At 38.0% G+C, this 27,780-nt stretch overlaps 1 protein-coding gene, 1 non-coding gene and 1 pseudogene across 2 annotated transcripts in view; 2 read left to right on the top strand and 1 right to left on the bottom strand.

Annotated features, from left to right (window-relative positions):
* The window catches only part of ZGRF1 (zinc finger GRF-type containing 1), a 69,236-nt gene extending 51,599 nt beyond the window's left edge, over window positions 1–17,637 (top strand). Inside the window, exons 18-29 of the mRNA XM_032633616.1 lie at window positions 841–984; window positions 2,259–2,373; window positions 3,795–4,054; window positions 5,755–5,914; window positions 9,170–9,247; window positions 9,444–9,591; window positions 11,214–11,341; window positions 13,233–13,356; window positions 15,784–15,960; window positions 16,099–16,233; window positions 16,949–17,210; window positions 17,386–17,637. Of these exons, the coding sequence (XP_032489507.1) occupies window positions 841–984; window positions 2,259–2,373; window positions 3,795–4,054; window positions 5,755–5,914; window positions 9,170–9,247; window positions 9,444–9,591; window positions 11,214–11,341; window positions 13,233–13,356; window positions 15,784–15,960; window positions 16,099–16,233; window positions 16,949–17,210; window positions 17,386–17,543 (1,889 nt within the window). The 3' untranslated portion in view covers window positions 17,544–17,637. The remainder of the gene's footprint in view (window positions 1–840; window positions 985–2,258; window positions 2,374–3,794; window positions 4,055–5,754; window positions 5,915–9,169; window positions 9,248–9,443; window positions 9,592–11,213; window positions 11,342–13,232; window positions 13,357–15,783; window positions 15,961–16,098; window positions 16,234–16,948; window positions 17,211–17,385) is intronic.
* A 3,900-nt stretch (window positions 17,638–21,537) lies between these two features.
* On the top strand, window positions 21,538–21,611 carry TRNAW-CCA. Its single transcript has one exon. It is a non-coding gene; the product is annotated as a tRNA-Trp (tRNA).
* A 1,585-nt stretch (window positions 21,612–23,196) lies between these two features.
* Window positions 23,197–24,358, bottom strand: LOC116753914 (annotated as a pseudogene).
* Between the last annotated feature and the right edge of the window lie 3,422 nt (window positions 24,359–27,780).

Genomic DNA, 27,780 nt, shown 5'->3' on the forward strand with positions numbered 1-27,780 from the left:
CACGGGCTTCTCACTGCGGTGGCTTCTCTTGTTGCGGAGCACAGGCTCTAGGCGCATGGGCTCAGTAGTTGTGGCAAACAGGCTTAAGTTGCTCCACAGCATATGGGATCTTCCTGGACCAGGGCTTGAACCTGTGTCCCCTGCATTGGCAGGTGGATTCTTAACCACTGTGCCACCAGGTAAGGCCGGAATGTAGTTTTCTTTAAACAACAAGTTTTTTCCTTCATACTCATAATGGGTCAAATAATATGTGATTAAGTTATATAATTATAATAGCAAATACAACTAGTATAAATAAGTTTTAGAATAAATGCAGTTGACTCTTTGTAAACTCCACTGATGGTAGAAATAGTGCATAGATATTCTGGAAAGCAGCCTACTAGCTATGAGTGCTCAGTGTACTATGGAGAAGAAAGGAGAACGTTAATTAATCTGGAACATATGTTAAGTGGAAGTCTGTTAAGAGAACTTGTATTCTATCCATGGATTGCCAACTTTATTTGAGCATAGAAACCTTTACATGGTGGAGCATCTTTTTAGACTAATACCCTACCTTGGGAAAATCAAATGTAGCTATAAGAGAAAAATGAGTTAGATGTTATCTTTGCTTTATTTACATTTTTTTAAAAATTATAAAGTAACTTTAAAAACATTAAACTAATTGAGTTAAAAACATGGGAATGAAATGTTATGTGTTTGGGTCTCTGGGTGGAATCTTGTTGGTGATAATAACCAAGTTTGTTTTTTTGAGAAATAATGTAGGACTAAGCATCAAAGAAATCCAAGGTAGCTTTGGATGGAGCATAGTTCTGAATCCTTTAAAAGTGTTTGTCTTTTCAGATGATCTTTGGGTGGTTTCAAAAACCCTAGACTTTGAATTGGATACTTTTATTGCATGTAGTGCTTTCTTTGGTCCATCATCTATCAATGAGGTAGAGCTACTACCTTTGAAAGGTTATTTCCCTTCGAATTGGCCCACTAACAGTAAGTATTATTATGCCCATATTAATTTGTATTAAAAAAGAATGAAAGACATGTGATGACTGTGAGCAAGAATGCTAACTTTGTGTGGGATTGTTTGATTAAAGCCAACAAAAAGCATCCACCTCTACTACCTATTATTGTGTACAGTATTCTTGAAATGTGTATGAAAGTTGAATATCTAAATATTTCTGCAGCTCAAGTCCTAGAGGGCTAACAATATAATAAAATCTTGACCCCTCACTTAAGTATTTTGTTAAAGTTGAATTTTACATGGTATATACCTGATTTCTAAAAATATAAATATTAAACATATAAATAAGAATTTTCTTAAATAATTTCTTATATCAAGTTCCAGTTCTTGATTTATTTAATCCTCTTGGTTTATTATTCTAGTAGTATACATTTAGTAAACAAATCATTTATTTTTACATTGAGAAGGTCTTGTAGATTTTGCAAGAGATTTCGTGAGCAGTTGAGCAGGAGGGTATGATTTTCATTTGAGGCTATTTTATCATCTGCCTTGAGAAATTCTTAATAAGACAGTAGGCTCTGAGCCTTACTTTTCTTTTAATAAAGGAAGCTTTAGTAAGCTGAATCCCTATCCAGTTCTATGAATCTGTATACTTCTCTATACATTTTGATCTCTGGAGTAATTTCTGATGGTCGAATTTGGTCCATATCTAATTAAGACACAGCATTTAACGACCCATTTCAAATATTTCATAGACATTTTTAACTTGATTTTTTTTCTTTTAGAACTGAATAAACCTAGTCAACCAGCTTGAGTTCAATAAGAGCCTAATTAAGTGAACGTTTGTCATTTTTTGAATGCATATTTTCATATTTGTTGCAGTTGTTTCCTCACCAATAAAAGCATTCTAATTTTCTGCTTTCCATATATTCCTATAAAATAATTGAGGAAGAAATGCAAGAAAATGTTAACAAATTCCATAAACACTACTGTACAATGTATGCTGATTAAATCAAACTGGCTGTTAAGCAGTGTCACCACACCCGAACTCAAAACAGTTATTCTTACTCATTAACTGACATATGGAAGTCCAAATTTGATGTTAAGTTATGCAATTTATAAAGTATGAATGAGCATGTAGTATAGTAGTTTAATGGATAAAAGGACCTCTGCATGTACTTAAGCGTTTATGTTGTGTGATTAATTCAGTAGCTGAACTCTGAGTTATGTGTACATTTAATAGAGTTTTTTTAATGGTTCATTTCATTTACATTAATGTTAATTTTCTGCATTCTGTCTACAGCAGTGGTCCATGCATTATTGGCTTGTAATGCTAGCACAGAGCTGACCACTTTGAAAAATATTCAGGACAACTTTAATCCGGCTACTCTACCTCTAACACAGTACCTGTTAACAATGTAAGTCATTGTTTACCTTTGGGTCATTGGTATTAAAAAATGATGACTAATTGTAAATATGAAAATGTTATAAAAGTACATTACATAAATTTTTGCCAACAAAGTGTTAATTTTCTTTCAGTGATTATGAGGTTACTGTTTGTCAGTGGTTCAAAAGAGAAAGGGGAATACACATCATTTCCCAACAATCCACCCATTCATCTATCTGTTTATTTATTTATTGTGGTAGAGTCTAGTAAGGGTTACTGCAAATCTTTTTCCTTGGTCAAGGAATAATTTCCTAAGGATCTTTTGAGTGTTTTTATTTATTTATCTGTACTTTTATGCTACAAATTATTTAACATTTAAAACATTTAAATTATGTAACATTTTACAGCTTGAATCCAGTATATATATTGATACTAATTTTATTCTTGACATAACCTATATCTCATTTTTAATTTCTCAAGCACCGTGCCCCTTTTTTAAAAATTGGGAGCGACATTATATTGAATTCACTAAAATGATAGAAAAAGTCTAGTTTCTAATTTGTAATATTATGATCTAACTTGTGGTATTTCATTTTTTTCACCATAATAAAGTCCTAGGTAAGAAAAATAAATATCCTTATCCATTATGTCATTTATCTACTTTGAAAGGAATGTATTTTTTTTTTAATTAATTTTATTTTTGGCTGCTTTGGGTCTTCATTGCTGTGTGCGGGCTTTCTCTAGTTGCGTAAGCGGGGGCTACTCTTTGTTGCGGTGTGTGGGCATCTCATCGCAGTGGCTTCTCTTGTTGCAGAGCACGGGCTCTAGGCATGCGGGCTTCAGTGGTTGTGGCTCACGGGCTCAGTGGTTGTGGTTCGCGGGCTCTAGAGTGCAGGCTCAGTAGTTGTGGCGCACGGGCTTAGTTGCTCCGCGGCATGTGGGATCTTCCCAGACCAGGGCTCGAACCCTTGTTCCCTGCATTGGCAGGTGGATTCTTAACCACCGCGCCACCAGCAAAGCCCAGGAATTCAGTCTTAATAGAAATAAAACCAGTTTATTGCAGTTTTACCTTAAACGGAGGCTATATTAATTACCTAAGTCGGTTTTATTTAATAGAACATGGGCTTTTAAGTCAGTATATGACTTATTAGCTGTGTGCTTTGGGGGAAAAATGTTAATATTTCTGTATCTCTATTTGGGATAATTAACTACATAGTACTGTTGTGAAGATTGCATCAAGTAACATGTAAAATGCTTAGTATAATGCCAGCACATAGTAGGTTTTCAACAAATGTTAGTTCTCTTCCACCCTCCTCCAAATTGGGGTATATGTTTATTTGTGTCTCCAAAAAAATGTTTGCTGTGATGCTTATAAAGTGAAGGCTAAGTTATGACTAGGTCTACTCACCTATTTCAAAAGCCTCTCATTTAAAAAAATTTTCATTTGCATAGGTCTTCATCAACTACAATGAGCAACAAAAGAGTCAATAAGAGAAAATTTATCCCACCAGCCTTCTCGAATATCAGCACAAAATTGGAACTACTCAGTATAGGAGCAACATTGCAGTTAGCTAGTGAGTTAATTCAGGCACACAAGTTAAACAAGGATCAAGCTACAGCTCTAATTCAGATAGCTCAAATGATGGCATCACGTGGAAGTGGTGAAGTGAAGGAACTGGGAATTCATACCCTCCCTATCACGATCATACATGGTAAGAAGCAAGAAAAGAAAACGGTTCTAGTAAATGCATTGTCATATAAGCTTTTGTAACTCAATCAGCTCGCTTGTAATTTCCTAGTCAGACAAGATTCCAGAATAACTCTACATTTTTCAAATCTGGACCCATTTTAGTAAACTATTAGATGAGAGCAGAACTGACCACCCTAAAAGGGAGAATAGGCAGCATATCTGATGAGTGGGTAGCATTATACTCTCATTATCAAAGTATCCAGATTTGATCTAGACATCTACGTGTTGCTCTCTATTAATTAATTCCTAGTCCGCTCACCCTTCATCCTTCATAGTAGCTATTCCAAACCTTCATCCTTCCCATAATACCATCCTTGCCCCTGCCCCACTCTCTCTCTCTGAAATTGATTTTGCTTCTAAAATAGGAAATGGAGGTCATAACAGAAACTCCTTTCAATGTCCTGCCTTCCTTTTCCAACTTACCTAAGTATGGACCTATTCTTACTCTTCTGGTTCTGTCTCAGTGAAGGAGCTTTACTTTCTCCTCTTCAGAGCTACTACTTTTATCTGGAATCTGTTCCCTCTTTAACTCATTTCCTCTCACAGACCTTTTCCCTGAAGCTGATGCTACTTTTCGTCCTATTTTGAGGATTTGCTTCACATCCACTCTGTTGACCAAGCTAGACACTTGGGAGTCATCCTAGATTATTTTTCTCCCTAGATTAAGTGACTTTCTCTTAACACTCCTCCATCTTGCTGTTTCTCTCCCCTCATCAGATCAGTCACTGAGATGTCCCTTCTTGTTTGTACCCACTTTTCATATTGATTCTCTCCTCGCCAGTTCATTTGCACCTCCTCAATCCAAGCCTTCATCATGCCTCCGTATAGCCTAGTTGGTGAGACTACCTTGTAAAATGGAGTTTGATAATAGCATCTGTCTCATAGGTTTGGAGGATTAAATGAGTTAACATAAATAAAGGGCTTAGAGTGGTGTCTGGCACATGGGAAGCACTTAGTAAAGTTGGCATGTATTATTGTTATGATCACCTCACACAGCTTTCTAATTGACCTACCTTTAGTTTTACCCTTCTTCATATTTTCCCTCAAGTAGTTTTTCTAAAAAAAAAAATCTGATTTAGTTCCATTACTTAAAATCCTTCGTTGATTTCCCCTGGTCTTTAAGATAAAATTCAAACTTTTAGCCATAGCAAGCAGAACTCTTGTGATTTATCCCCTTGCCTACCTTGTCAGACAGCCTCATCTCTTGCCTATTTGCTGTAGGCTGTATGGAAATACTTGTCAGCTGTGTGCTTTGTCATGCCTCTGCCTAGAATGACCCTCTCTTTAACAGGATATCTTATCCTGGAAGATTTAGTTCTGTTACTCTTTTTATTTTTAGGAAGCATTCCCAACTCCACCAAAGCAAAGAGAGATGTTCTTTCTCTGATACCAACAATGTTACTTACCATATTGTTTTATCATTGTTCTTTGCTTGTCTGTCTTCCTAAGTAGACTATGGTCTCATTAAATATGGAGGTCTTTTGAATAATTATCTATGTATTTATCCCTTGTCCTAATTAAGCACATAGTGAGCACTCAGTTAATATTTTTCAATAAATTACTTAAATGAAGGAGAGAGGGAGATGGATGAAATATTTCTTGTGCTTTTCAGAAATTTATTTATGATATTGCCTTTATTTTTTTCCCTTTCAAAATAATTAGGTGTTTTTGGAGCAGGAAAGAGTTATTTGCTGGCAGTGGTGATTTTGTTTTTTGTGCAGCTATTTGAAAAGAGTGAAGCTCTTACCGTTGGAAATGCAAGACCATGGAAAGTTTTGATTTCTTCTTCTACTAATGTAGCTGTTGACAGAGTACTTCTTGGGTAGGTATCACAGGTATATTTCAGTACCTAATGTTTTAGGTTATTGTTGAGAGAGGTAGATCACCATAGGCCCTGAGTGTCCATGCACATTTTTCCTGGGTATGCCAGACATGCAAGGCCTTTATCTCTGACTCAAGAACCAGCATCCATGAAACAGTAACAGGCTAACTTATTAGTTGCTCGTGTAAAAATTTGAGTCCAGCCCAGAACGTGTATTGTTGGGGGAGGAATCTACCGTGCAAGGCCCTGACCACTCTTACTCAGCACATTTCGCAGGGTTGTGTCTGCAGTGAGCAACCTTGACTGATGAGGTAGTATCTCCCTCCCAGACAAAGAGCAGGGTTACTTACTGCTTGTTATAAAAATAGTGGATTCCCAAGCTCAGTGTTCCTTTCCTACAACTCAATCCACTGCAGTGCAGGCATCCATTTGGATTCTCTGTGTCTCCTCATAGGACAAGGGGACCAAGGGAAACCATAGAAGATATGTTGGTGCTTATGCTGCTTCCTGTGCCATAAGTAAAAGTCCTTTGCCTCTGACCCAGGAGCTTTGGGTTGTTACCTTGGAAGTAGGCTAAACTTGCAAAACCAAGTCATGCGTTATTCTCTTATCCACCTGCCTATATGAACAAATAATAGTAAAATAGCTGAACAGTTTGATTAAACTATGTTTTTGGTTTCAATAAGAGAGATCTACCTTTAGTTTTACCTTTATCCCATCCTTGTACCAAAATTGTCAGGTTTTGTATTTGATTTTATCCTACTTACAGACTAATAAGTTAGCCGGTTGCTGTTTCATGGAAGGCAATAGCACAATCTGTTTTACAGGTGTAAAATTTTTGTGTAAATTTTATTAAAAATTGGGACTTTCTTGGTGGTCCAGTGGTTAAGACTTGGTGCTTCCACTGCATGGGGCGGGTTTGATCCCTGGTTGGGGAACTAAGATTCTTCATGCCGCAGTGTGGCCAAAAACAAAAGCAAAGAAAGTATTATGTAATGTTTTACCAATATTCCAATGTTTAATGATCTGAATTTCACACAAATGATAAAGTTTGATTAGGAGAAATAATCCGTTATTTGTAAGTGTAGACTTTTTAAAAATTAACTTTTATAATTATATAAGTTAATGCTTATGGCAGAAAATATGCAAGACAGTACAGATAATATTTTATTGTATTTCTTTACAGACTTTTAATACATATACACACACTCATTTTGTTTTCCAAACTTAGGATTCAACAGTATATATTGTTTTGGGTCCTGCTTTTTTTTTTTTTTTTGCGGTACGTGGGCCTCTCACTGTTGTGGCCTCTCCTGTTGCAGAGCGCAGGCTCCGGACACACAGGCTCAGTGGTTATAGCTCACGGGCCCAGATGCTCTGCGGCATGTGGGATCTTCCTGGACCGGGGCACGAACCTGTGTCCCCTGCATCGGCAGGCGGACTCTCAACCACTGCGCCACCAGGGAAGCCCTGTCCTGCTTTTTTTTACTCAGTGATTATTTCTCTATGGTATTAAAGCTTAGAAACCAAAATTTTTCATAGCTCTATTAAATGCAATGATTTTCTTATACGATAAGCAATTTTTGATCAGTAAGTTCTTACCAGATTTTTGCCATTATAAATAATATTGCAACCAAGTTCCTTAAACATAAATCTTGGTATCCATTTCTTATTCTTTCCTGAAGAAAATGTCCTAGGCCTAGAATAAAAGATATGAACATTTTTAAGCTTCTTAATATACTTTGCAAGATTGCCCTCCAGGAAGGTTCTACCTGTGTGTACTCTTTCTTCTGAGTAATCGAAAACAGTGGCTGAGGACATTTTCTGATTCAAGATAATGACAAGTTACCTGGAGACTAAACAGCAAAGAACTTCAGATTGCTTAGCCTAAGATTAAAATTTAACTGTAGACTGTTATAAAAGAAAAATCAAGAAGCTAGAAGAGTAAGTACTAACTACTGAAAAGTAACAGAAAACATGTAGAAGAGATTCTTTAGGGCTTCCCTGGTGGCGCAGTGGTTGAGAGTCCACCTGCCGATGCAGGGGACACAGGTTTGTGCCCCGGTCCGGGAAGATCCCATGTGCCGCAGAGAGGCTAGGCCCGTGAGCCATGGCCGCTGAGCCTGCGCGTCCGGAGCCTGTGCTCCGCAACGGGAGAGGCCACAACAGTGAGAAGCCTGCGTACTGCAAAAAAAAAAAAACTACAAAAAAACAAAGTTGCCCCTAAAGACATAATAATATGGAAAGCAATAGCTACCATATATTTAGCATCGAGATTTAGTAGGAAGAGTGTTAGCTTTTTAACATACCTTATCTTGTTTAATACTCATTACAGCTCTGCACAATATCTTATGTTAGAGATGAGGAACTGAAACTCAAGTCAGGTATTTTGCTGAGGCCACATAGCTAATAAGTAGACTCCCAACCACTGCGCCACCAGGGAAGCCCTGTTTTTTTGTAGATTTTGTTTTTCTTTTTGGCCGCGTGGCTTTTGGGATCTTAGTTCCCTGACCAGGGATTGAACCTGGGCCACAGCAGTGAGCCAAGTCCTAATCACAGGACCACCAGGGAATTCCCAGGGCAATTTTACTTGTGATAAATTCTAACATAAATATTTTATGAACGTTTCATGAGCCCTCAACATAAGATGATACATATTTTTGGGCTTCCCTGGTGGTGCAGCGGTTAGGAATCCACCTACCAATACAGGGGATACAGGTTCGAGCCCTGGTCCGGGAAGATTCCACATGCTGTGGAGCAAATGGGCCCATGGGCCACAACTACTGAGCTGGTGTTCTGGATCCCGCGAGCCATAACTACTGAGCCCACATGCCACAACTGCTGAAGCCCGCACGCCTAGAGCCCGTGCTCCGCTATGGGCGAGGCCACCACAGTGAGAGGCCCGCGCACTGCGGCAAGGAGTGGCCCCTGCTCGCCGCAGCTGAGGAGGGCCCGTGCGCAGCAATGAAGACCCAATGCAGACAAAAATAAATAAATAAAGTTAAAATAAAAGAAAATAAAGGCATGCTTTAAAAAAAAAGATAATACATTTTTTTAAATTCTCTGAAACACATTTTATAAAAAAGTCTTTCAACTACATTATATTTACTTTGAGGTTAGCCATTTCACATTGAACTACATAATATAAAATATACTGTTATGCAAAGTTAATTTTAATAATGTAAATATTATGTGAAACTTTTAGATTCCATTTTCTAAATAATCAGAATCTATTTTACCCTGTTTTCTTTAAAGGCTTCTTAGTCTTGGATTTGAAAAGTTTGTCAGGGTTGGGAGTGTCAGGAAGATTGCCAAGCCAGTTTTACCTTACAGGTAAGAACGCTAAATTCCAAAAGTCACAGGATGTTCACAGAAGTATAATTTTATATAAGTCTTACCTTAAATCTGGTTTCTGGAGAGAAAGCTGTATCTTTTTCTTGGTGTTATTTTAGGAAATCTGCATTTTACTTTTTTGTGATGCTGTGAAAATGGAATCAAAGGGTATTCTTTTATGTAATTCTTTTTTAAGTTTGCATGCTGGCTCAGAAAATGAAAGTGAACAATTGAAAGAACTACATGCACTCATGAAGGAAGACCTGACTCCTGTGGAAAGAGTCTATGTGAGGAAAAGTATTGAGCAGCATAAACTGGGGACCAATAAAACCTTGCTGAAGCAGGTGAGGGGAAACAGCTTCAGTTTGTCTGTTTGTTTATTTAATTTATATATACGATTCAGATCCCTTTTATTCCTGTTGATAGGAGTATTATTCCTATTTATTTCCCTTAAATAAAACAAATGACTGTGATAGCTCGGATCCAACTGAAGTGTGCCTGTCTATCCAGTGCACGTTTTATTGCAAAGCATTCTTCAAATTTGTGAACACATCCAACTCTCCATGACAGAGTCATCTTTTCTCTTTCTCCCTATATGTATATCTTTTTATAGGCGTAAGGGGAAAGTGAAGAGGTGGGAATAGATTCCTGGGAAGTTAAACGAAACGTGGCTTTTTTCTAGGAGAAACAGAGGAAGAGAAAGTCTGACACTAGGCAAAATATCCAAGTTCATTTTTATCTTTGGTGCTTTCTTAGAAACCAAACCAGTCCTTGCAGGGTCTGTCTGAAATCTATCCTAAGAATCTAGGAGGCTCAGACACTTAATCCCAGGTATTGGGAACCAACACTGGACACATAGGGTCTCCGGCTGCAACAAGTAGCATCATCTCCTTCATCAAGTTCTGATCCAGGCCAGTCTGGGTGTCAGCTGGGAGGAGAGAAAGAAGTCATTTAGTAGCTTTCTCCTGTGAAAGGAGAGGCTGGGGGGAAGAAAAGGGAGTGGAGGAAAAGAGGGTTGTTGGCTTGTTGGACAATGTGGACATGGGTCCACTTTTTCTGCGAGAGATTTGGGACAGTCAACCTGTTTGGGACCCTGTTTTGGTCAGCTATTGCTGAAATCATGTTGCTTAAACAGAATCTCAGTAATTTAAGACAACAAACTTAACAACTCTACAGGTCATTTGGTGTGGGTCAAGCCTCTCGTTCTGAGAACAGTTGTCTGTGGCATGATGCCCCTCTCCTGACAGACTGCAGAAGTGCAAGAGGGCAGGCAAGATCGTACAAATACGTGTAAAGCTTCTGTTCCCAGCATGTCAGCTAACATTCCATTGCTATAACAGGTCATATGGCCAAGCCCGACGTCAGGGGGCAGGGAAGTATACTCCACCTACTTCTCTGGTGGGAGACACTGCAGAGGCACGCAGCAAAGGGTGTGGATGAGTAATACTGTCACGGGGAAGGAGGGAATGGTAAATAATAATCAATCTACAACAAGTTTGGGTTCTAGAAGTCCTCAGAAGCCTTCAGACCAGCTTTTTATTATCTGAGTTATAGACTTACGTTTCCTCCCTTCTCCCCAACCAAATCCAGAGGGGCTTAGTTTGACTACATTCAGTGAATGCAAATGAGTCATTTATGTAAACTACTTACCGTTTTACATCCTTATCCAGCATATTGATATGTAAGAATAATTATTAATGGTTTCTTTGATACCTTTCCAAGTGAAAGCCCGGTTTACTATAAACTATTGCTCATTGGTATCACCTGTTCATAAATAAAACTCTTAGAGGAATTTCCATTTCTTATGTGGGAATAATGAGAATATAAAGTGGCCTATGATTTCTGATTGCCAGTGATTAAATTAGGACCTGCTCATTTCTGATTTTAGCCTGTAAGTTCTTTGGTAAATATATTCTCTTAATTTGTTTAATAGTTATTAATGAATAACATTCTTCCTGTAATAAAGGTCCGAGTAGTTGGAGTTACCTGTGCAGCCTGCCCATTCCCATGCATGAATGATCTTAAATTTCCTGTGGCTGTCCTGGATGAGTGTAGTCAGATCACAGAACCGGCTTCCCTCCTTCCCATTGCAAGGTAACCTAAAAAGTTCTTTTCCAAAGATGCTCAGATGTTACAATTATTTCAAACATTTCCTCAGTTCAAACTCTTCCCAGACTTTTGTGAAAATTCCTAGCAACGCAAGTACTAAACTGATTTTTTGAAAGAATCCAGAGGGAAATTTGAGGGAGGGGTTAATGTATCAAAATTTTGTTAGATCACCGTTGAGGCAGTTGGATCACTACTTGGATCACAGTTTAGACATTCTTAAAGCCTTGAACGTTCAAGTGCTAGGATTCTACTAGAACGTTGCAGGCTTCTCAACCAGACTAAAGGTGCCTCTTTAGTCATAGTTTAAGAACCTAACTTTACTGAAGAATGTTCTTTAGTTCCTTACCTTGATATAATTCCAGTGTTTAGGTTCCAAAAATATTTTTTAGATTATGAAAGTAGATAAAGAAAAATAAGTTGAAAATGAAAATTTGTCTACTAAAATTTAGGAAACTATGAAATCTTCTAAGCTGTCTCAGCCAATTGAAACACTGTGCTTTCAAAGCATCTCTTACTGAGGAATCCTAAAGGTAGTGGAAGGAGTACTAGACCAGACTCAGTAGGCTTCAGTCCTAGGCCTTGTTCTGTCCCCCTTGTTGTTTCGTTTTCTTTCTTTTTTATAGTAAATATTTAATCTTCTGATTTCCAGTTTGTAAGTGTTGAAAACGCACAAGAAAGATTTTACTTCACAAGTACTTTTATGTTAATATATTTTGATTCAATATATATGGCAATAAATCTCCACACGTCATAACCAAAAGTATGTTTTCTTCCCCTTAAAAAATGGGGATGTAACATTAACAACCACTGTAAAATAAAGCACACAATTATTTTGGTGAATTTACAGTTCTTTTTTCCCAGGTGTAAGGATGAGGGAGTAGGGCATCAACTGTCACGATCTGCCTGGGACTTGGGAGGTTCCGGCATCATGGGGTCTTCAGTGTTTAAACTGGGACAGTCCTGGGCAAACCAGAATGAGTTGGTCACCCTACTCAGGAGCCAGGGATGGAGAAAGTAACGCCCTGCATGAGAGGGTGGAGGGTTAATACTGTGGAGCACCTACTGTCTACTAAACACATTACATACTTTATAAAGTCCTTACAACAGCCATGCATGGTATTATTATATCAGGATTACTGATAAGAATAGTGAAGCTGTAGAGATTAAATAACTTGCTGTGTCCACACAGTATAACAGAGCTAAAATTTGGATATAGGTTTCTCTTCAAAACTTGGACTTTTCCCCACTATATTCTATTCCTATTTAGAAAGACATTTTACCCCTGAGAGCCTAATTTGCTTCATCTCTAAAACAAGAGTTTAAGGCAGATGACTTCTAAGAATGTTTCTAAGTTTATAGATTCTAAAAATCATTGTTTCTCAAAGTGTGTTCTGTGAAATACTAAGTCCTTGCAGAGGCAGGGGACACTTACTAGGTTTTATGTGGAAAAAAGTAAAGTTATGTAAAGGATTCTTTTTTTTTTTTTTTTTTTTTTTTGTGGTACACGGGCCTCTCGCCACTGTGGCCTACCCCGCCGTGGAGCACAGGCTCCGGACGCGCAGGCTCAGGGGCCATGGCTCATGGGCCCAGCCGCTCCGCGGCATGTGGGATCCTCCCAGACCGGGGCACGAACCCGTGTCCCCTGCATCGGCAGGCGGACTCTCAACCACTGTGCCACCAGGGAAGCCCAAGGATTCTTTACTGCACAACTTTTTAAAGCCTTTTAATACACTTATCACTGTTAAGCCTTGTTAGTTCTGAGAACGTGTCATGGTATTCAAATTCTTTGAAATACATTTTAGAAAATAGTGCAGTAAATGATGTTAATGCATGTTTCTCTCATTGCTTAGATTAATTTTTAGAATTCTGTTTTTAGGTTTGAGTGTGAAAAGCTGATTCTGGTTGGAGATCCCAAACAGCTCCCTCCTACTATTCAGGGTTCTGATGCAGCTCATGAAAATGGATTGGAACAAACGCTTTTTGATCGACTTTGCTTAATGGTACTACTGCCAAGTTCATACAGAACTATCATTTGTTGATTATACACTGTGTAGGTTGATAGAAAGTGAAAACATTAGAAGAACAAGTCCTTGCCCTAAAATTACGTTAATTGGAATTGTTTAGAAAGTACTCATCTTAAAGATAAGTTGAACCCTAATAATTTAAGAATGAAATGAATCTTTTCCCTGTGTACTTTCGTAGTGGGTAGTAAGTATATTGATTTTGCTGTAAAATAAAAAAAAATCTATATGTCTCTGTTATCCATGTCCCCTATTGTAGAGCTGTTGTAGAGCTCTACTTCACATTTTTTTTAATTTAAAAATGATTAATATAGCCCTAAGCTGAGGTGACATTCACATAACGTAAAATCAACCATTTTATAATTGCTGTCATTTGGAGGCTCATTCTTCCATTTTTTTTTCACTGGGATGGATGCAGATTTGGGGGGCCTGGGTTTATACATTTTGGAAGTTCACTTTCAATGATGCAAAAATTAAAATTCAAAAGTGAATATATATTTAAATGTGGAAAGCAATCATAACAATAAATTTCACAAATCATCCCCCCCCAAATTAACCATTTTAAATGAATAATTCAGTGGCACTTTAGTACATCCACAGTGCTGTGCAACCACTACCTCTGTCTAGTTCCAAAACATTTTCATCCCCCCAAAATAAAACTGTACCCATTTAGCAGTTACTCTCTATTCCCTCCCTCCAGCCCCTGGCAAGCACCAGTCTGCTTTCAGTCTGTATGGATTTATCTTTTCTGTATTTCATATCATACGGTCTTAACAATTTTCGTATCATTCAGCTTGAAATCATAAAATATGTGACCTTTTGTGTCTGGCTTCTTTCACTTAGCACGACATTTTTGAGGTTTATCCACACTGGCGGCATGTAACAGTACTTTTACTTTTTTTTTAAGTACATTTACAGTGTAGTGCAGCCATTACCCCATCCTTTTCCAGAACATTTTCATCAACCCAACAGAAACTTTGTACCTATTAAACAATAATTCCTCACTCCCCTCTCCCCTGAGCCCCTGGTGACCCCTATTCTACTTTTGGTCTCTATATTTGCCTTTTACAGGTGCTTCAAGTAAGTAGAATCATACAATATTTTCCCTTTTGTGTCTGGCTTTATTTACTGAGCATAATGTTTTCAGTTTGTCCATGTTTCAGTATGTGTCAGAATTTTATTCCTTGTTAAGGCTAACTAGTAGTCCATCGTTTTATGTGTACACCACATTTTATTTATCCACTCATCTGTTGATGGACATTGGGGTTCTTTCCGCCCTTCAGCTATTGTGAATAATGCTGTTAGGAAAATTGGTATCAATTATCTGTTCAAGTCTCTGCTTTCAGTTGTTTTGAGTACACACCCAGAAGTGCAACTGCTGGATCTGATGGTAATTCTATGTTTAACTTTTGAGAAACTGCCAAACTCTTTTCCATCGCTGCTGCTCCATTTTACATTCCCAACAGCAATGTACAAGGGTTCTAATTTCTCCACATCTTCACCAACACTTGTTATTTTTCATTTTTTAAAATAACAGCTATCTTAATGGGTATAAAGTGGTATCTCATTGTGGTTTCCCTAATGTCTAATCATGTTGAGCATCTTTTCATGCACTTATCTTTGGAAAAATGCCTATTCACGCCCTTTGCCTATTTTTGAATTGGATTGTTTGTTGTGTTGTTGAGTTGTAGGAGTTCTTTATATATTTTGGATATTAATCCCTTATCAGATATGATTTGCAAATATTTTCTTCCATTTGGTGGGTTGTCTTTTCACATATTTATGCCCTAAAAGAGTATTGGGGATTGATTTTTTTCCTCACATATTTCTCCCTCATAGAAGATCCTTTGTCCATGTGATCACTAATCCTGCATTTTATTACATATTATTAGAGTGCCTTGTAACTATTCAAAATGTTCAAACAATATTACAGAACATTTTGCAAATAAAGAACATACTCAAGGAAAGCCCTGAAGTAGATGGGAGTTGGTTTATGATGTATTAAGAAAATTGGAAACGTCTTTGAAGATTCAAAATGGCTTGTACCTAAGGAGGATAGTTAATGAGTTATCAACAACAGTTTCTAATTTTTTTAAAGATTTATTTTCAATTTAGTGTTAGGCCAATTCCATATAGATTATGAAAGCATGATGTTAGGTACCATACTTATTAGATAGTCTAAGGTTTGTTTATATTTTATAATTTTCTGGTATAAAAAGTTTACTATAAAAATATTTTTAGTAAATTCAAAAAAATTCTTTTTATTCATTTTATCATGGCTGTAATTTACTAAGAGCACAATATGGCAGTATTTTTAAACTTTAAAATATTATTGTGGATTTTTTTTTCCACTAAGAAAAAAAATGCTGTTTTAATTCTTTATTTTTCTGCATTTAAATTTCTTAGGGTCACAAACCAGTTCTATTGAGAACCCAGTACCGTTGTCACCCTACAATCAGTGCTATTGCTAATGATCTGTTTTATGAAGGAAACCTCATGAATGGTGTTTCAGAAACAGAGAGGAGCCCTTTACTGGAATGGCTCCCAACGCTGTGTTTCTATAATGTTAAAGGACTGGAACAGGTAAATGACATTAGTGTTGATAAGAGTCAACACAGTTTAGTTTCCTGTTTTAATTTTATTGTTGTTGTTTGCATGCTTTTCATGGTCTTTCCGTAGTGTTTCTGGGAAATGTAATTTGGGTTCTGTTTCTTATTCCAGATTGAAAGAGATAACAGCTTTCATAATGTGGCAGAAGCTGCTTTCACACTCAAGCTCATCCAGTCACTGATTGCAAGTGGAATAGCGGGCTCTATGATTGGGGTGATAACATTATACAAATCCCAAATGTACAAGGTTTGTATTACCTATTATGATATTTACCATTATTAAATATTATAATTTCATATTATAATATTTTATATTACATTTGTAGTAGTTTGGTTTGTGTTGGTTTGGTGCTAGAAAAACTTTGGGGACTGTAGTTACTATATTAAAACAGCATTCAGACTTTTGTCTAGTCTGGCTTTTTTTCTGTATAATTAAATGTAAACCTAACAAGGGTTAATTAAATTCAGTTTACAGCTGTTGGGGCAAAAATGCAAATAAACAAATTAGAGGGAAGGAAATATGGTATATGCTTTGTGTTTTGGGACAGATGGGATTGAGTCTGTTTTCCAAAATGTTCTTTCATTATTATTACATTTTATCAGTAAATCAAAGATAGATACCAGATATTAATCTACACACAAGCCAGTTACTTCTAACTAGTTTTCATTTATATTTATTTATTTTTAGTATTTTTCATGTTTCATTTAGTTTATCAGCTCTAAATTAGCATATCTAAATACGTTTCCTAGCAAAAGATAAATCATCACTTTGATTTTGTTTCATAACTTACATTATCATTAGTTATTTATCATTTCAGAAATTAGCCAAATCTCTGTAATAAAAAAGAAAATGAAAATTACCCACCATTAGTTAAATGATGACAGCTGCTGTGGGTAGGTTGAGAGGCGTAGGTTCTTCATGACGTCTGCACCGCATGAACCTTGTCTTCTTTCCTCCACAGCTCTGTCATTTACTCAGTGCTGTGGACTTTGACCATCCTGATATGAAAGCTGTGCAGGTGTCCACAGTAGATGCTTTTCAGGGAGCTGAAAAGGAGATCATTATTCTGTCCTGCGTAAGGACCAGACAAGTAGGATTTATTGATTCAGAAAAAAGAATGAATGTTGCATTGACCAGAGGAAGGAGGCATTTGTTGATTGTCGGAAATTTAGCCTGTCTGAGGAAAAATCGACTATGGGGGCGTGTGATCCAACACTGTGAAGGTAAAATAAAAATGTATTTAATTCAAGCATTTTGAATTAAAACAGACTTTTGGGTTAGTGCTTGGGGTGGTTCTGGTAGGAACAGCTCTGAATTTGCCACTATGGGAGATGAGTGAAATGATAATATGGAAACTACTGTAAAGTATAGTTGTCTCATGTTTTGTATCTTTCTAAGGGAGGGAAGATGGATTGCAACACGCAAGCCAGTATGAACCACAGCTGAACCATCTCCTTAAAGATTATTTTGAAAAACAAGCAGAAGAAAAACAGAAGAAAAAGAATGAAAAAGATAAATCTAAAGATAAATCTTATTTGCAAAAAGACATGATATAGTTTGTATTTATATAATTTCAAATTCATTTTACATTATACATTTGTATATTTTTATTACCCCAAACCCATTATTGAAATAAAAAAGACATTTAAACAAAAGTAAATAAACATGTAAAATTTTGCTCTTCAGAAAAAGTATAGTTACTTATATTAAGATAGGCAGATGTTGAAAGTAATATAAAATCTCACTAATAAAAATAATTTTTTTCTAAAAATTATGGCTTCTGTTTGCTAAAGAAATTAATTTTACAAGGAGCAAGAAAAAGCCTTTATGGGGAATACCAATGTTACTTCAAAAATAAGTGAATATCTCAAAAGCTCATCTGTGAAAACATGTCTACACAGTTATACCAACACACTCCTTTCTGAACTACAGCTCTAGCTGAATCTTTTAAAAATAATTATAATGCCCTGTCATTTTGTAAGTAAAAACATATTCACAATAAAACTTTTAAGCAGTACAAAAGAAAGAAGAGAAATGAACTAAAAGTTCATTCCTGAAGACAGCAGTGCTCAAAACTTGCCATGACCCTGGTATAGTAGGTGCTCAATAAGTATCTGTTGGATGAATGAATGAATGGATGGATGAAAGACTTCCTTTGGCTCATTTCATTCTATAGTCTTTTTCCTGTGCATTTATTTGCATAGTAGTTATTGGTATATATAGTATATAATGGATTTTAAAATATTATAAAAAGAATACATTCCCCTTATAGAAAATCTGCAAAATACAGAAGAGTATACAATAGAAAATAAAAAGCACCTGGAGATTCACTACCCAGAGATAATAATTGCTAACATATTGCTTCAGTCTTTTTTCTATCCTTATATTCCATATGTAAATAAACCATTTGTTGTATGATTTTTAGCCATTATTAACAAAGGAACATTTACTTATCCTACATGGAAAAATGGCAAGGGCTTGATTATAATTAATACCAATGAAATATTTGTCTTTACCAATTAAAAACTCATATTTTTTATGAGTGATTCGAGTCAATTTTTTTTTTCTTTTTTTTTTTGCGGTACACGGGCCTCTCACTGCTGTGGCCTCTCCCGCCACGGAGCACAGGCTCCAGATGCGCAGGCCCAGCAGCCATGGCCCACGGGCCCAGCCGCTCTGTGGCATGTGGGATCCTCCCAGACCGGGGCATGAACCCGTGTCCCCTGCATCGGCAGGCGGACTCTCAACCACTGTGCCACCAGGGAAGCCCAACATTTATTTTAAAGATGCAGAAAATTGCTTACTTGAATTACTTCACTGTAAAAAATGACCAGTCTACCTCTATGAAACTCTTCTTTTGTTTGGGAGAAAAATAAATTTAATGAAGAAACAAAAGTTGTAATTCTCCAAGCCTTGTCCACAATGTGTTAGTGATTGCGACAGCATTTGCTCTTTTAATGTAAGTGAAAAATGTGACTCTCGAGTTCCAGGCAATGCCTGACTGAATAGGAGACACCTCAGAAATTACTCATTGCCCCTTGGGGACCCTGGTGGGGTCCAAAAGCCCCTTGAGCCCAGCACATCCTCAGTAGATTCACTAGGACAGAGACCTAGGCCTGATGTGAGATGCCACCTGTAGTCTAGACAGGGTGGGTGCCCCAGCTGAGCTCTGCATCACCATCTGGGGAAGCAGGAGGGGAGAGAAGCCTTTAACAATCTGCCATTACCCCAAAGAGGCCTTGCTTAGTTGGAAGTTACTTTTCTACCCTGGAATTGTGTGTCTTACAACCAGAAGAAAAGGAGTAACCTTAATGGACCAGTTTACTTCCCAACTCTACTGAGAATGCAAACTTGAGTGCCACCTTATGTCAATTACATGGACAAGAAAGGAGCCACAATTTCACAAAACACAAGATGGCAGAACAGAAGGACCTTGAGCTCATCTTCTCTTACGAGGAGATTAAAAATGAAAAAGACTGAAAAAAAAAATTAAAAAGACTGGAACCTACCAAAAAAGATGTTCTACATCCAAAGACATAAAGAAGAAACCCAACAAGATGGTAGGAGGGACACACACGATATAATCAAATCTCATAACCCCTGGGTCGGCAACCCACAAACTGGGGAACAATTATATGACAAAAGTTCTACCACAGGAGAGTTCTGAGCCCGTCGTCGGGCTCCTCAGCCTGGGGGTCTGGCATCAGGAGGAGGAGCCCCCAGAGCATTTGGCTTTGAAGGCCAGCAGCACTTGAGTGCAGGAGCTCCACAGGACTGGGGGAAACAGACTCCACTCTGGGAGGGTACACACAAGGTCTCATGCGCACCAGGACCCAGGGCAAAAGCAGTGACTTCATAGGAGCCTGGGCCAGACCTACCTGCTGGTCTTAGAGGGTCTCCTGGGAAGGTGGAGGGCAGCTGTGGCTCACTGTGAGGATAAGGACACCAGTGGTGGGCCTACTGGGGAGCATCCATCAGTGTGAACTGTCCTGGAGACTGCCATTTTGGGACCAAGACCTGGCCCACCCCAAAAGCCTGTGGACTCCAGTGCTGGGACGCCTCAGGCCAAACAATAGGGCAGGAACACAGCCCCACCCATCAGCAGACAGGCTGCCTAACAACGTCCTGGGCCCACAGCCACCTCTTGACACGCCCCTAGACATGGCCCCACCCACCAGAGGGCCAAGACCCAGCTCCACCCACCAGTGCCCAGGCACTGGCCCCTCCCACCAGGAAGCCTGCACAAGCCTCTAGACCGGCCTCATCCACCAGGGGCAGACACCAGAAGCACGAAAACTAAGATCCGGCAGCCTGTGGAACCAAGTCAGCAGACACAGATCATAACCTACCCTGGGACCACCTGGTTCCTGGCCCTTGGGTGACAAGAGGCAAGTGTACTGCTGGGACTCATAGGACACCTCCCATAGAGGGCCCCTTATCCAAGGTTGAGAAACATAACTAACCTTCCATATATATAAAAATACAAATATAAATGTAGACAAAATGAGATAGCAAAGGAATATGTTCCAGACAAAAGAACAAGTCAAAACCCCAGAAGAACAACTAAGTGGCATAGAGATAGGCTATCTACCTGAGGAAGAGTTCAGAGTAGTGATCATAACGATGATCCAAGAACTCAGGGAAAGAATGGATGCACAGAGCGATAAGCTACAAGAAGTTTTTAACAAAGAGTTAGAAAACATAAAGAACAGCCAGAGTTGAAGAATACAATAACTGCAATGAAAAACACACTAGAAGGAATCAATAGCAGAATATATGAGGCAGAAGAATGGATAAGTGAGCTGGAAGACAGAATGGTGGAAATCACTGCCATGGAACAGAATAAAGAAAAAGAAATGAGGACAGTTTAAGAGACCTCTGGGACAACATCAAATGCACCAACATTCACATTATAGGGGTCCCAGAAGGAGAAGAGCAAGAAAGAGCCTGAGATAATAGCTGAAAACTTCCCTAACAACAGAAAGGAAACAGTCACCCAAGTCCAGGAAGTGCAGAGAGTCTCATATAGGATTAACCCAAGGAGGGACATGCTGAGACACATAGTAATCAAACTGATGAAAATTAAAGATAAAGAGAAAATATTAAAAGCAGCCAGGGAAACCAGCAAATAACATGTAATGGAATCCCCATAAGGTTATCAGCTAATTTTTCAGCAGAAACTCTGCAGGCCAGAGGGGATGGCACAAAACATTTAAAGTGATGAAAGGGAAAAACCTACAACCAAGAATACTCTACCCAGCAAGGTTCTCAGATTTGATGGAGAAATCAAAAGCTTTACAGATAAGCAGAAGCTAAAAGAATTCAGCACCACCAAACCAGCTATATAACAAATGCTAAAAGAACTTCTCTAGGCAGAAAAGGCCACAACTAGAAACACAAAACCTACAAATTGGGAAAGGTCACTAGTAAAGGCAAACATATAGTAAAGGTAGGAAATCATTCACATACAAATATAACATCTAAACCAGTAATCATGAGAAGAGTGCAAATGCAGGATATCTGAAATTAAGAGACCAGCAATTTGGGACCTCCCTGGTGGTCCAGTGGTTAAGACTCCATGCTCCCAATGCAGGAGGGCCCAGGTTCAATCCCTGGTCAGGGAACTAGATCCCACATGCTGCAACTAAGAGCCCGCATGCTGCAAATAAAGATTCCACATGCTGTGACTAAAGATCCTGCATGCCGCAACGAAGATGCTGTGTGCCACAACTAAGACTTGGCGCAGCCAAATAAATAAATAAATGTTAAGAAAAAGAGACCGGCAACTTAAAACAATCATATATATATACAGACTTCTATATCAAAACCTCATGGTGACCACAAACCAAAAATCTATAATAGATATACCACCACACACAAAAGAAAAAGGAATCCAAACACAATACTAAAGATAGTCATCAAATCACAGGATAAGAGAATAAAAGAGGAAAGGAATAAAAAAGACCTACAAAAACAAATCCAAAACAATTAACAAAATGGCAATAAGAATATACATATCGATAATTACCTCAAATGTAAATGGATTAAATACTCCAACCAAAAGACAAAGACCGGCTGAATGGATACAAAAACAAGACCTGTATATATGCTGTCTACAAGAGAGGCACTTCAGATCTAGAGACACACATACAGACTGAAAATGAGGGGATAAAAAAAGGTATTCCATGCAAATAGAAATCAAAAGACACCTGGAGTAGCAATACTCATATCAGACAGACTTTAAAATAAAGACTGTTACAAGAGACAAAGAAGGACACTACATAATGATCAAGGGATCAATCCAAGAAGATATAACAATTCCAAATAACATGCACTCAACATAGGAGCACCTCAATATATAAGGCAAATGTTAACAGACATAAAAGGAGAAATTGACACTTATACAATAATAGTGGGGAACTTTAACAACCCATTTTCATCAATGGACAGATCATCAAGACAGAAAATCAATAAGAAAACACAGGCCTTAAATGACACATTAGACCAGATGGACTTAATTGATATCTATAGAGCATTCCATCCAAAAGCAGCAGAATATACATTCTTTTAAAGTGCAGGTGGAACATTCTCCAGGATAGATCACATGCTGGGCCACAAAGTAAGCCTCGGTAAATTTAAGAAAACTGAAATCATATCAAGCATCTTTTCTGACCACAGCACTATGAAATTAGAAATCAACTACAAGAAAAAAACTGCAAAAAACAAACACATGGAGGCTAAACAATATGCTACTACACAACCCATGGATCATTGAAGAAATCAAAGAACTCAAAAAATATCTAGAGATAAATGAAAATGAAAACACAGTGATCCAAAACCTATGGGATGCAGCAATTCTAAAAGCAGTTCTAAGAGGGATGTGTATAGCAATACAAGCTTACCTCAGGAAACAAGAAAAATCTCAAACAACCTTACACCTAAAGCAACTAGAGAAAGAAGAACAAACAAAACCCAAAGTTAGTTAAAGGAAAGAAATCATAAAGATCAGAGCAGAAATAAGTGAAATAGAGATGAAGAGCACCATAGAAAAGATCAATGAAACGAAAACTGATTCCTTGAAAAGATAAACAAAATTGATAAACCTTAAGCCAAACTCATCAAGAAAAAAAGGGAGAGGGCCTGAATCAGAAATGAAAAAGGAGAAGTCACGACCGGCACTACAGAAATACCAAGGATCATAAGAGTCTACTACGAAAAACTATATTCCAATAAAATGGACAGATTTTTCACATACTTGTCTGCTGATGCAGTCACAAGACAGCCCTTGATTTGACTGCTTAGATCAAGACGAGAAATTTCATCATTGTGTGCATTAAGTGTAAAAACTGGCTTATCTGAGTGTGCATCCAAATTATATACAAAACCGTCATCTGTACTGGCCAAAAAATGACAAGGTGAAAAGTGATTCCAAGTCACTCTCAATCTGCCCACTGAATCGCCACATTTGATGGCTTTCCTCTGGACTTCAGGAGTCATACAAAGCCACTGACTTATCATATGATCCAGAAATCAGAGTCTGTGTTTCAAATGGATGAAACTGGAGAGTCTGGATCTTGTCTGTATGTATGGCAAGGCTGGCTGCTGGTTTCCCCAAGGACGTATCCCACAGAATAACAGTGTTATCAGCTGATGCACTGGCCTGGCCAGCACATTTCTGATCAGCTTATTCCAAGAAAGGTCAAGGACAGCATCGGTATGCCCATCTGCTGAGGAATTCATCTTTCCTTTCTTTTTCTTCTTTTTTGATAGCTTATTTCTAAATGTAAAGACTGGCTCTAAAGAGTTCCACTATATCGAAATCCCACACTTCAATGATGGGGGTCATGTTTCCCACAGCAATGTAATTTCCAGTTGAATCATCTGGGCTAGGATCAAAATTCAGCCATTCCACACTCAAAGGGTATGCAGACAACAGGATATCATGGTGGACATAAAAAGAATCTTCTTATTGATTATAAACATGTACCTCTAAATTGCATTGGTCCTGTTCGGCTCTGCCACAAACTATGAGAATGTCATTGGGCTTAATCAAGAAAACTTCACATTCGTACTGCTCTGTATCTTTCAGAGTAACATAAGGATCTTGATCATTACTCCCATAGACTGTAAGACCCAAAAGAGATTCACCAAGAGTTTCAGTATCTGGGTCACCTTCTTCATTATATTTATCTAAGTCATACTCAGCCAGCTCATCATCATCCAGCGTCCTGTCATCCTCTGGGTCACCATCCTCCAGGGGCTCCCGAGGTCGGGCCTGGGTACAGGCACCCTGCATGCCATCTTCTGAAGGATCACCTGTCTCCTCTTCATCACTGCCACCTTTTTCTTGTAATTTTTCCTTTGCTTCAGGAATAAGACGTTTCACTTCCTTTTCACTAAGCTCTACAGATTATTCTAGGTAGAAGAAATGGACAGGGGCTTCCCTGGTGCCACAGTGGTTAAGAATTTGCCTGCCAATCCAGGGGACACGGGTTTGAGCCCCAGTCCGGGAGGATCCCACATGCCACGGAGCAACTAAGCCCACGCGCCACAACTACTGAGCCTGCACTCTGAAGCCCGCAGGCCACAACTACTGAAGCTCGCGGGCCTAGAGCCGATGCTCTGCAGCAGGAGAGGACACCGCAGTGAGAAGCCCGCACACCAGAACAAAGAGCAGTCCCCACTCGCCACAACTAGAGAAAGCCCCTGTGCAGCAACAAAGACACGACACAGCCAAAAAAAAAAAAATCTTAGTAAGAAAAGAGTGTAAAGTAACCTAGTAATAATTAAAAAAAAAAAAAAAAGAAATGGAAAGATTCTTAGAGAGGTACAATCTCCCGAGACTTAACCAGGAAGAAATAGAAAATATGAACAGACTAATTACAAGTACTGAAATTGAATCTGTGATTTAAAAACTCCCAGCAAATGAAAATCCAGGACCAGACAGCTTCACAAACGAATTCTACCAAACATTTAGACAACAGTTAACACCTATCCTTCTGAAACTATTCCAAAAAATGGCAGAGGAAGGAACACTTCTGAACTCATCCTACGAGGCCAGCGTCAGTCACCCTGATACCAAATCAGACAAAGATATCCCAAAAAAGAAAATTACAGGCCAATATCACTGATGAACATAGACGCAAAAATCCTCAACAAAATACTAGCAAAGCGAATTCAACAATACATTAAAAGAGTCATGCACCATGCTGAGTGGGATTTATCCCAGGGATGCAAGGACTTTTAAAATTTATTTATTTTTATTTTTAATTTTTTTTGGCCATGCTGCCCAGCTTGAGGGATCTTAGTTCCCTGACCAGGGATTGAACCTGTGCCCCCTGCAGTGGAAGTACAGAGCAAGGACTTTTCAATATCTGCAAATCAATCAGTGTGAGGCACCACATTAACAAATTGAAGAATAAAAACCATAAGATCATCTAAATAGACGCAGAAAAAGCTTTTGATAAAATCCAACACCCATTTATGATAAATACTCTCCAGAAAGTGGGCATACAGGGAACCTACCTCAACATAATAAAGGCCATATATGACAAACCCACAACTAACATCATACTCAGTGGTGAAAAGCTGAAACCATTTCCTCTAAGACCAGGAACAAGACAAGGATGTCCACTCTTGTGACTTTTATTCAACACATTTCTGGAAGTCCTAGCCATGGCAATCAGAGAAGAAAAAGAAATAAAAGGAATCCAAATTGGAAAAGAAGTAGTAAAACTGTCACTGTTTGCAGATGACATGGTAATACACATAGAAAATCCTACAGACGCTACCAGAAAACTACTAGAGCTCATCCATGAATTCAGTAAGTCGCAGGATACAAAATTAATACACAGAAATCTGTTGCATTTCTATACACTAACAATGAAAGATCAGAAAAGGGAAATTAGGGAAACAATCCCATTTACCATCACATCAAAAAGAATAAAATACCTAGGAATAAACCTACCTAAGGAGGCAGAAGACCTGTACTCTGAAAACTATAAGAAGCTAATAAAAGAAACTGAAGATGACACAAACAGATGGAAAGATGTACCGTGTTCTTGGACTGGAACAATCAATGTTGTCAAAATGACAATAGTACCCAGAGCAATCTACAGATTCAAGGCAATCCCTATCAAATTACCAATGGCATTTTTCACAGAACTAGAACAAATACTTTTTAAATTTGTATGGAAACACGAAAGACCCCAAATAGTCAAAGCAATCTTGAGAAACAAAAAAAGAGCTGGAGGAATCAGGCTCCCTGACTTCAGACTATACTACAAAGCCATAGTCATCAAAACAATATAGTACTTGCACAAAAACAGAAATACAGATTAATGGAATAGGATAGAAAGCCCAGAAATAAATCCATACACCTATGGTCAATTAATCTATGACAAAGGTGGCAAGAGTATACAGTGAAGAAAAGACAGTCTCTTCAATAGGTGGTGCTGGGAAAATTGGACAGCTACATGTAAAAGAATGAAATTAGAACATTCTCTAACACCACATACAAAACAAACTCAAAATGGATTAAAGTCCTAAATGTAAGACCACATACTATAAAACTCCTAGAGGAAAACATAGGCAGAACATTCTTTGACATAAATCACAGCAATGTCTTTTTGGATGTGTCACCTAGAGTAATGGGAATAAAAACAAAAATAAACAAATGGGACCTAATAAACTTAAGAGCTTTTGCACAGCAAAGGAAACCGTAAAACAAAAAGACAACATACAGAATGGGAGAAAATATTTGCAAATGATGTGACCGACAAGAGATTAATCTCCAAAATATACCAAAAAAAGAATACAACTCAATATCAAAAATACAAACAACCCAATCAAAAAATGGGCAGAGGATCTAGATACACATTTCTCCAAAGAAGACATACAGATGGCCCACAGGCACGTGAAAAAATGTTCAACATTGCTGATTATTAGAGAAATGCAACTCAAAACTACAACGAGGTATCACGTCACACCGGTCAGAATGGCCATCATGAGAACATCTACAAATAATAATTGCTGGAGAGGGTGTGGAGAAAAAGGAACCCTCCTACACTGTTGGTGGGAATGTAAATTGGTACACCACTATGGAGAACACTATAGATGTTCCTGAAAAAACTAACAGAGTTACCATATGATCCTGCAATCCCACTCCTGGACATATACTCAGAGAAAGCCATAATTCAAAGAGATATGTGCACCCCAATGTTCATAGTATCACTATTTACAATAGCCAAGATGTGGGAACAACCTAAATGTCATTGCCAGAGGAATGGATAAAGAAGATGTGGTATATTTATATAATGGGTATTACTCAGCCATAAAAGAGAATGAAATAATGTCATTTGCAGCAACACAGATGGACCTAAAGATTATCATCCTAAGTGAAGTAAACCAGACAAAGAAAGACAAATATCATATCGCTTATATGTGGAATCTATATTAAAAAATGATACAAATGAACTTATATACAAAACAGAAATAGACCCACAGACACAGAAAACAAACTTATGGTTACCAAAGGGGAAAAGGGGGAGGAGGGACAAATTAGGAGTTTGGGATTAACATATACACACTACTATATATAAAATAGATAACCAACAAGAACCTACTGTATAGCACAGGGAACTATACTCAATGTTTTGTAATAACCTATAAGGAAAAAGAACCTGAAAAAAATAGATATTTATGTATGTATAACTGAATCACTTTGCTGTCCTGAAACTAACACAACATTGTAAATGAACTATACAAAGGAAGGAAGGGAGGGAGGGAGGGAGG

This window comes from Phocoena sinus, chromosome 5, assembly GCF_008692025.1.
Source record: "Phocoena sinus isolate mPhoSin1 chromosome 5, mPhoSin1.pri, whole genome shotgun sequence".
Classification (NCBI taxonomy): Eukaryota; Metazoa; Chordata; class Mammalia; order Artiodactyla; family Phocoenidae; genus Phocoena; species Phocoena sinus.